At 45.3% G+C, this 9,713-nt stretch overlaps 1 protein-coding gene across 1 annotated transcript; it reads left to right on the top strand.

Moving 5' to 3' along the window:
* Positions 1-231: 231 nt before the first annotated feature.
* Positions 232-5,798, top strand: LOC102943208 (kelch-like protein 1). Its single transcript, XM_007063239.3, has 4 exons — positions 232-313; positions 906-984; positions 1,441-1,668; positions 4,070-5,798. Exons 1-4 carry the CDS (start codon positions 232-234, stop codon positions 5,511-5,513), a joined length of 1,833 nt encoding a protein of 610 aa, XP_007063301.1. The 3' UTR covers positions 5,514-5,798.
* The last annotated feature ends 3,915 nt before the right edge of the window (positions 5,799-9,713 follow it).

Genomic DNA, 9,713 nt, shown 5'->3' with positions numbered 1-9,713 from the left:
GGGTAATGGCTTAACCACGGAGCCATCCATCCTCTCTATTTCAAACAGGCTACTGCCCCTTACATTGTGTCTTCAGAGAAAGGCTGTTTAAGGAGCTGACTCTTCGTGTGACAATCAGGGTTATTGAATTCTCCTATTTCAATTCCTGGCAGGATTGGTTGGTGATTCTGAGGATCCCAGGAGGTTATTTCAATCTTGTAGATTCCTAAATCCATTTTAGTGGTTGGAATAATGGATTCCCTAATCGATGGGGACAATGAAAAGGATGACATCCAAAATGCACCTCAGTCCCTGGGAAGCTTTGTGAGTCAGGGTAAGTTTGCTGCTCTGATGAGTGATGTGAGTTAGGAGTGGTCCCTTTAGTGTAACATTCTGTGACATCCAGAGGCTACTGAATGGCTGAGGCTGCCGTCAGTGTCCAGAAAATGAACTGGGATAGAGGCTCTCTTTCCCATTTCTCTTTGTTTTTGCATGTGGATTTGATGCTGGTAAAGGTGCTGGCTGACAGCTCTACAGGTCATTTACATACAGAGCAATTATGGCACATCATCAGCAACATTGCAAGATTCACACATATTGTGTGTTGCCATTGCATTTCACTCCTGTTCTGGAGGGCCCTTTCAGAGTTTGGGTTCTCTGCTGTACTTGCCAGCAATCGAGGCCGGGTGATTAGTTCCATTTTTTTGTGATGTTGACCCCCGCTCATTTGGAACTGGACTGAGACCCATCAAACTAATTCCCAACAGAGGCCACCAATTGGCTATTAGATCTGAATGACTCTTGGTTCCTCATCAGTTCATTTGCCCTGAGATAAGGTACTAGTCATTAAATACTTCTAGGAGAAGATGTCATTTCTTTCTACCTGCATACTTCTGATCAAGGTTTTGTCTTTCCCACTCCTGCAGGTTTAAAGCAGATGTACCTTGACCAGCTGTTCTGTGATGCTACACTGGTGGTTGAAGGAAGGAGGTTTCCCTGTCACAGGTGGGTTTCTGCTCCAAGCTGCATTCAACATGCTAGTAGCTTCTCGATATAAGAACCAGAAACTACATACTGTTGAAACAGGACAAGAAGTATTTACTTGGGTGAAGCAACCTAGTCTATTATACAGAACGCATAGCACCATGAAAAGACTTAATAATAGGAGAATATCTAATTTGTATAAATGGCACCTTTATTCATAAAAGATCCTACAGGGAACATTTCACCTAGAAATGAAATGCAGCCAACAGGTGCAAAACACATGGTAAAACTCTAGTGGGGAGTTAACCTTCACCATATCCTGCAGCAGCCTAAGTTATCTCAGAGATCTCCCATCTAAATACTAAATAAGCTCCTCCCCCGACCCACCGCTTAACTAGGAGAGAGCTGATGAGATCAGAGCCCCCAGCTGCCAATACCACATGTAATCTCTTAGCATGGTTGCCTCTCTTGCTGCAGGGTGCTGTTGGCCTCGGTCAGCCCATACTTCCGGGTCATGTTCACCAGCTCCTTCAAAGAGTCCCAGGATGGGGAAGTTTTGCTCAAGGCTATAGCCCCCTCCATCATCCAAAGCATGCTGAATTATCTCTATTTAGAGGAGATATCACTTACTGCAGAGACTGCTGAAGAGTTATTTATCGCATCCAGTAGACTCCAAATCCTCCCACTAGAGGAGATCATTAGCAGGTAATGCTCAATGACCTCACTGGTTTCCTCCTTGTACGTAGGGTGGGTATGATAAAGATTGTGTGGGTCTGTCTGTATGTGCTGTTTGGGTATAGATTGGCTGCATTATTTATGTATTGGGGAAACATCTCACAGCTGCAAGACAAGCATTTCAATAAAATGTAATTTAAAAATCAACACATCTGGCCAGATTCCTGCATAAACATTTTGAAAAATTCTGTTGTAGAGAAGCTGAATGACCCAGGGATAAGAATATCGTATCAAAGAGGATTTGACTTCTAGGTTGTTGAGTCAAATTCAGTTCTGAGTAGAATGTACAAAACACCAGAACAATTAGACCAGTTTTCAGTTAAGCAGAAGAGAAACCAAGGACTGCATGTGCTGTGGAATCTGGAAGGGCTCTATCCAAGGACGGGTTGAAGCACCCTGGAAAAGGGCAGTAAATGTGTGAGGGAAGTGTGACCTGCCCCTTCCCGTGTTGTATAAAGTTTATAGATTAAATACAGGGTGTCCACCCCTAGAGTTTTCAATCTGGTATCAGCAGAACATTAACATAAAATAGTCAAGGATGCCCTGCCTGTTTTCTCGCAGTTTAAAGGAACTTTGTCTTTCCCCAAAATCTCATGAGATCATGTTATACAGTGTCTAAGCATGGGCAGCTAGCCCCTGGCACGATGCCTTCTGCCTGAGGCCCCACCGCCTTCCTCCCCTACCTCTTCCACTCCCCCTCCTCCACCGGAGCACCAACCCTCCCTGGCAGCTGCCTGCCCGCACTCCCTAGCCCAGGGCCGTCCCACCCCAGTGCCCCCAGGCCTGGAGCACTGGCCAGGCTGAGCACAGGGAGGCACAGCTCCAGTGCCCCCCAGCCCCAGAGTGCTGCGCATCGTGGCTCCAGCAGCACCCGGGCGACCCCCTAGTGCTGGATGGCCCCATCTGCCCCAAGTCCCAGCCACAGGCTAGCCCATCCCAGCCCCAGCCCAATTCTGAGAAGAGAAGCAGCCTGCCTGGGCAGGGGCCAAAGGGGAAGTGGCAAGCAGGAGGGGGCCTTGGGGCAGAGTGCGGGCAGGGCCGTGTGGGGCTGTTTGTGGAGGCTTAGCCTCCCCTGGCCTGCAATATCTGCCACTCGTGTGTGTGAGAAAGGTGGGCAGTGAAGAATCACTCTTATAAATTATCCCAAGTGAAACAATTTGTTCTAGAAGATGGGGAACTATTTATGTCCAGTCCAATAGAAGCTTGTGTGGTTTGGGAGAGGTCATGTGGTCTAATAAGGGAAGGTATTAGGTGTAGGACTCCTGGGTTCTATACTCAGCTTTGCTACTGCTACCCTTTGTAACCTGGTTAGGTCACTTCCCCCTCCGTATGTCAGTTTATCATATGAAAGAATGCTCATACTAACAGTGACAGACTTCACGGAGGAGTTGTGAGATTTGATGAATAAATATTTGTTCTTGAGTTTCCCGGGATACTGCAGAAAGGCAAAAGTATTATTTGTGCAGTATCAGATATCAAGACAGCTAGCAACCCAGAGTCATACATAGAGAGCTGGGTGAAATATTTTTGACAAATACTTTATTCTCCAAAAAATAAACTTGGGTTGACCCAAAACTATTCACAAATTTCATAAGAATTCCACTTTTGTAAGTAATAAAATAGTCATCTGAACAGGGAAGTGGAATCCAGGTCTCCCACATCTAAGGAGAGTGCCCTAAGCACTGAACTAATAGAATCATTCTGCTTCGGTCTCTGGCCCAATGACTATTCCGTTATTGATATACAGTGGCTCAACTTCAACAGGAGAGAATGAATGAGAGGTACCCACCCCAGATACTGTATAGCTGGATGGTTAGGGTTCTCTCCAGAGAGGTGGGAAACCCAACTGCTCTAGTGACTATTTAATTATTTATACAAGGTGTAACAGCTTCAACAGGAGAGACTGAGCAAACCCTGCCCCAAAGCATCCCACAGCCCAATGGCTATAGCACCCTTCCGAGACAGAGGAGACCAATGATCGATTTTTCTGTCCAGGATCAAATCCTTCCCAGAAGAGGAATAACATAGCTTGGGTGAGTGCCCTAACCCCTAGGCTGAAAGTTAGACAGGAGCTGCCTCCATCTCCCACCATTTTGCGAATCTAGCCCAGGATGAATGAAACATTTTGTTCAACCAAACCAAAATTGTCAACTTTTTTGATTCACTGCAATTTTCAGATTTTGTGTTTTGGTTCAACCTAATGCAATTTTAAATGTTATTTTTAGAACTGCCAGTTCCAAATAATCAATCAATCACCATGCTCTACACAAGGACAACCAACTCTCTGACACAATCAGGAGACTGAACTTTCCTGGGACATTTATTCCATTTACTCCTCAGCGACATTTATTCCCTTTGTTATTTCTTCCAGATTTTTTGTGAAGAATATTTCCATGGAGAACTGCCTTGGGATTTATGCACTGGCTTATGCCCACAACCACAAAGATCTGCTTCATACAGCCATGCACCACATCAGCTTGAATTTTGGGTCCATCTCTGAGGACTATGATTTCATGTGTCTGGACCTCAGCACTTTGACCAGCATCATCTCCTCGGACGACCTTGTAGTGGCCTCTGAACTGGTTGTCTACCAGGCTGTGCAACGCTGGGTGAGGTTTCAACCAGCCGAGCGCCTCCCAATGCTTTCTGTGCTCATGAGGCACATCCGCCTTCCTTTCCTGACCCGTGAAGCACTTGCAGAGATCCAGGCAGACTCAGAACTTTATGGGGATGTTCAGATGTGGTGGAAACAACTGGTTGGGGAAGAAAGGCTGTGGGAGAGTGGGGGACTCAGGCAGGGTATGTATGATGAGTGTATTGTGTGCATGGAGCTGCACAGGTACAGGATTCAACATGTGGAGAATGACTATTCAGAGTTTGACATTCATTCTGACTTGCTTTCTGGAATGGATTGTTTTGATCCTTATACAGGAAGGTGGGAAAAGCTGCCAGGTTTGAAATGCCTGCAACATCCTGCCAGCACAGCTGTGGAGCACAAACTTTACCTGTCTGGAGGCAAAAACAGAGATGGCTCTTGTTCAGACACTCTTTATGAATACAATTCTTTTACTGGCCAATGGATACAGCTCCCCTCCATGTCTGTGCCCCGGGATTCACATGGATTTCTAGCCTGTAACTTGAAGCTGTATGCTCTTGGGGGACGGAATGACAGACACGGACTCACTTCTGCTGAGAGCTTTGACTTGGTGCAGAAGGCATGGACTCCCATCTCCAACTTGCCATTTCGGCTGATATATTTTGCTTCCACAGTGCTGAAGAATAAGTTGTACCTAATAGGTGGAGAAGCTTTGGCAGTAGTACCTAAGCTAGTTTATAGCGGCATTCTGATCTATGACATTAACTTAGATGTGTGGACTCAGATGCCTCTGGATTTTAAGTGCTATGAAACAGCTGCTATCTCCATGGATAATAGGATCTGTGTTATTGGTGGGTTCTGTGAAGAAAAAGGTAGACAGCTGACTCCAAGAGGCACTACCGAAGTCTTTCTGTCCAGTAGAAAATGTTTTTTCCTCAACGAAGATGGCAAAGTGTGTCAGGAAGTTGTGATTCCAGAATTACCAGAAACATTTGCCTTTGCTGGTGTGGTTTGTTGGCAGAGGAGAATCTACTTGATGGGTGGTGTAAATTATTATCGATTATGCAGCAGGATTTTCTACTGGGAACCAGGTGATTCCAGCTGGACTGAGTGCCAGGAACGTGTTCCCAGTATAGAGGGGTTTATCAGAATATTTAAATGTGTGACACTGAAGATACCAAAAAATATATTCTGCCCCTTCTCCAAGAAATATCTGTAACCCCTACTACCATCAGAGTTACAGATTGCCGCTTTTCAGACACTTGCTAGAGCCTGACCCCTTCACAGTGCAACTAGCATTGAAATATCCCCTCCAGGAGAACTCTCTCTCTCTCTAAACATCAGTTTACCTCACTCATGCTCACCTGGAAATCAGTGATAGTTTTAAGATTGACTTCAGTGGGATCAGAATATGTTCCACAGGATTCCATTGAATTCAAATGGGTGGCATTCAAGATAGATTCTTGGTTCACACAAGGAGCTGGTTTAAATTCAATCTCAGCATCACTTTGCTTATAACCATTTTAATACTTCTAGACATTAGTTAAAGGGCACAAATCCTTTTCTCCTCGTTCCTTTTCCTGTCTATTGCTCTCTTCCTTTTACCCAGCTATTGAGATTAAATCCACTGGAACAAATTTCTCCCTAGGGTAACATCACTGGAGTCAGGCAGGGCTGGCTTTAGGAAGTGCGGGGCCTGATTTGGTGGTGCTCCGGGTCTTCGGCGACACTTCGGCAGCTGGTCCTTCACTCGCTCCGGGTCTCCAGCGGCACTCTGAAGACCCAGAGCGAGGCCCTCTTAGGCGCCGGCGCAGAGCCCTCTTAGGCATGGGGCCCAATTCGGGGAAATCGGCCTAAAGCCAGCCCTAGAGTCAGGGGTAAATTTGGCTCAGTGTATTCAGCTGGAGAATAGTTTTGTTCCCCATATCAATGTGGCTGTGTTTCAAAATAGTTGTTTATGGTGGTTGCTTGGTGAAGCTTGCAAACTGTTGCTCTCATGGATTATTGTAAACAGTAAGATCTTATTAAAGCCCTTTCCTTGTAATGGTCAGACATGAGTTCTCTCTCACAGCAGGTGTCTTTCCTCAATGATAAAGCTGAATAAAGAAAATGTTATTAAAAATCATTTTAATATGGTCTTTGTTTTGGTAATAAAATATGAAGATTTTCACTTCCAGCCTATTCAATGATTCAAACCCAACCCTAGTCATTACCCAATTGAAAGTAAATACCATTTAGTGACTTCTCTGTAAAGAGTCACAACATGTCAGTGTAGTTCCTAGTGGGCAGGAAAGACCAATAATTTCATGGGTCACTCTATTGTCAAGCTAAGCAGAGAGGCTATTAACTGAATCAATCACTCACAGAATCATGGAATCATAGAAATGTAAGGCTGGAAGAGACCTTGAGAATCCATTAAGTAAGTCCAACCCCCTGCACTGTGGCAGTACCAAGTAAACCTCAACCGTCCTTGACAGGTATTTCTCCAACTTGTTTTTAAAAGCTTCCACTGATGGATGCCCATGTCTCCTCGTTTACTTACTGCATGTCTTAAACATCGGCATGGTTACGTCATTCTCATAGTAGTTATACGCCAACAGAGGAATCTGTTGTCTCAGTTAAAGATCAAAATTGGAACATCTAGTATGCACATGATATCATGATTCTGGGTGACCTAAATGCAGTTACTGGTTCCCTGCGAACTTGGTTTGAACAGGTCATTGGTCATTATGGTTCAGGCACACCCAATGATAACACTCGCCGGTTGCTTACATTCTGTGCCTCCCAGAATCTTTCCATTCTTGGGTCATGGTTCAAGTGGCGATGCATACAGCAGATGTCATGGATCTCTCACGATGGTGTCACTTAGAAGGAGCTGGACCACATCGTTACATGCAATAGGTGTCTCTTCGCCTCCTGTAGAGTATATCATGGTGCAGAATGAGCAGGAAACATAGATCACCATCTAGTGGTCACCCTTATGGTGTTGATGCTCCAGTGAGCATGTTAGCCCTCTGGGATGTTGAAGAAATTTGACATCGATGCACTCTATGTGCCAGGTTTAACCAACAGGTTTTGTATTGACGTCAGCAACAGATTCTCTGTTCTAGATAATCTGCCAGATGATGTGGAGGTTGCCTGGTCTCTGTTCACATCTACCCTCAACCAATCTGCTGAGCAGATGATTGGCTATAGGCATCCAGAACACTGACCATGGCTATCAGAGGAGACCTTCCAGATAATTAAATTGAAAGCCGCAGCCTGCCAGCATGGTGATAAGTACGTTCATAATCAGCTGAAGTGAAAATTTAACACCCTGACACTCCGCGATCATGAAGCATATTATAACCAAGTGGCGGATGATGTCGAATTTGGCTTAGCCAGGGGCAACTTGAAGCCAGCATTCCGCACCATTTGACTTGAAGCCAGCATTCAGTAGTCAAGAGGTAGTCACCACAAACAACATCCTGAACGACAGCCAAGGTCATCCATGTAAATCGGATGTTGATATTCTCTCACTTTGGGTGGAACATTATCACAGTGTTCTGAACCATCCTCCAGCTGCCGCTTGTTCAGAGATGGATGATCTGGCAGTCACTGTGGTTCTGGATCTAGACATTTGCACCGATGCACCAACACTGGATGAAGTGAAGTGCACCATCTCTAAACTAAAAAACGGATGTGCAGTCAGTGCTGATGGCATCCCCTCAGAGCTGCTAAAATGTGCTATTGATCCTGTAGCTGAATCACTTCTGGCCATCTTTCATCTGGTGTGGAGAACCTGAACCCTGCCAACCGCCTGGAAGGACGGTATTGTGATCTCACTCTGTAAGGGCAAGGGACCGCGCAGTGAATGTAAGAGCTACAGGCCAATCACCCTGCTCTCCATTCCAGTGAAGGTGTTGTGTATGTTTTGCTGGCATGCCAGGAGCCTGTGCTATATCGGAAACGTCATCCCTAATAGTCAGGCTTTACAAGGAACAGGTCCACATTAGACATCATTTTGGCCCTTGCTTGTTGTCGGATATACATCACAAGTTCAGGAAGCCCCTGCCTGTAGCGTATGTTGATCTTAAGGCTGCATTTGATTCAGTAGACAGTGTCACATTATGGAAGGCCTTAAACTGCATAGGTATCTTTACCACTCTGCTGGACTTCATGAGAGAGCTGTATAATGGAACCACTGCCCCATGTTAGTCTGGGAACCAGATGTCAGTGCCTTTTAAATCAGTATCTGGTGTTAGGCAGGGTTGTGTTCTGGTCCCTGCACTCTTTTGTCGGGCAATGGATTTCATAATGCAGCATTCCGTCAGGTCCATAGGCATTGAGATCAGTGATCTCTCGCTCACAGACCTTGACTACGCTGATGATGTTGTTCTTTTAGTACAGCGCCCCAACAGGTTTCATGAGGCACTCCAGCATATGGAGGAGGAGTCAGTGAAGATTGGTCTCCATGTTTCATGGTCAAAGACAGAACTGCAAAATCTGGGACCGGGTCTACCTGCAACTCCAATCTCTTTGAACCAAAAAAACCGTCAAATCAGTTTCCAGCTTTTGCTTTTCGATTCTATACTTACCAATTCTCACATGGAAGTTCTCCATCGGATTGACATTGTAGAATCTGCCATGGGCCATTTACTATGAATCTGGAATCAACATCATCTTAGTATGACAACCAAGTTCAGGATTAATTCGAGCTGTATCCTTCCCATACCATTGTACGGCTGTGAAACATGGACACTACGCCACACAGACTGGACAAAGCTGGAGGCTTTCCACACAAAAATGTCAACGTCATATATTGGGCATAAAGTGGAACGACTTCATCTATAATGCAGATGTTTATGGTTGTTCGGGTCTACAGACTACTGGGGCCATTGTCTGCAGGTGGCGCCTCACGCTTTTTGGGCATCCACAAGGATGCCACAAGACGTTCCAGCAAATGCCATTCTCTGGGTGGCTTGTAACATCCAGGATAAAATTCCACTAACTGAGGTGTGGAGGTGGCCCAGAGGCAGACCCCCTATTACATGGCTTCATCAAGTCTGTTCCGATATTGGACTCTCAGGTCGTCAGGCCTTCATGGTTGCACAAGGAATGGACCAAATGGCGAATGATCACTACTGCCGACTATCTGGCTAAGCGTTGAAGAAGAAGAAGGACGGACTCCACAACCTCCCTTGGAAGCCTATTCCATAACTTAACTACCTTTACAGTTAGAAAGATTTTCCTAATATCTAATCTAAATCTCTCTTTCTGAAGATTAAGCCTATTACTTCTAGCCCTACCTTCAGCAGGCATGAAGAACAACTGATCACCATTCTCTTTATAACAGCCCTTAACACATTGGAAGACTTATCAGGTCACCCCTCAGTTTTCTTTTCTCAAGACTAACCATGCCCAGTTCAATCTTTCCTCA

The sequence above is a fragment of the Chelonia mydas genome, chromosome 1, assembly GCF_015237465.2.
Source record: "Chelonia mydas isolate rCheMyd1 chromosome 1, rCheMyd1.pri.v2, whole genome shotgun sequence".
Classification (NCBI taxonomy): Eukaryota; Metazoa; Chordata; order Testudines; family Cheloniidae; genus Chelonia; species Chelonia mydas.
This window is presented reverse-complemented; position numbering and strand designations above follow the sequence as displayed.

Bases quoted from the DNA above. Each gene is read 5' to 3' on its own strand.
- LOC102943208 (XM_007063239.3), top strand. From the start codon at position 232: ATGGATTCCCTAATCGATGGGGACAATGAAAAGGATGACATCCAAAAT. The intron at 314-905 runs GTAAGTTTGCTG...CCACTCCTGCAG, and splicing joins GGGAAGCTTTGTGAGTCAGG to GTTTAAAGCAGATGTACCTT. The intron at 1,669-4,069 runs GTAATGCTCAAT...TATTTCTTCCAG, and splicing joins CTAGAGGAGATCATTAGCAG to ATTTTTTGTGAAGAATATTT.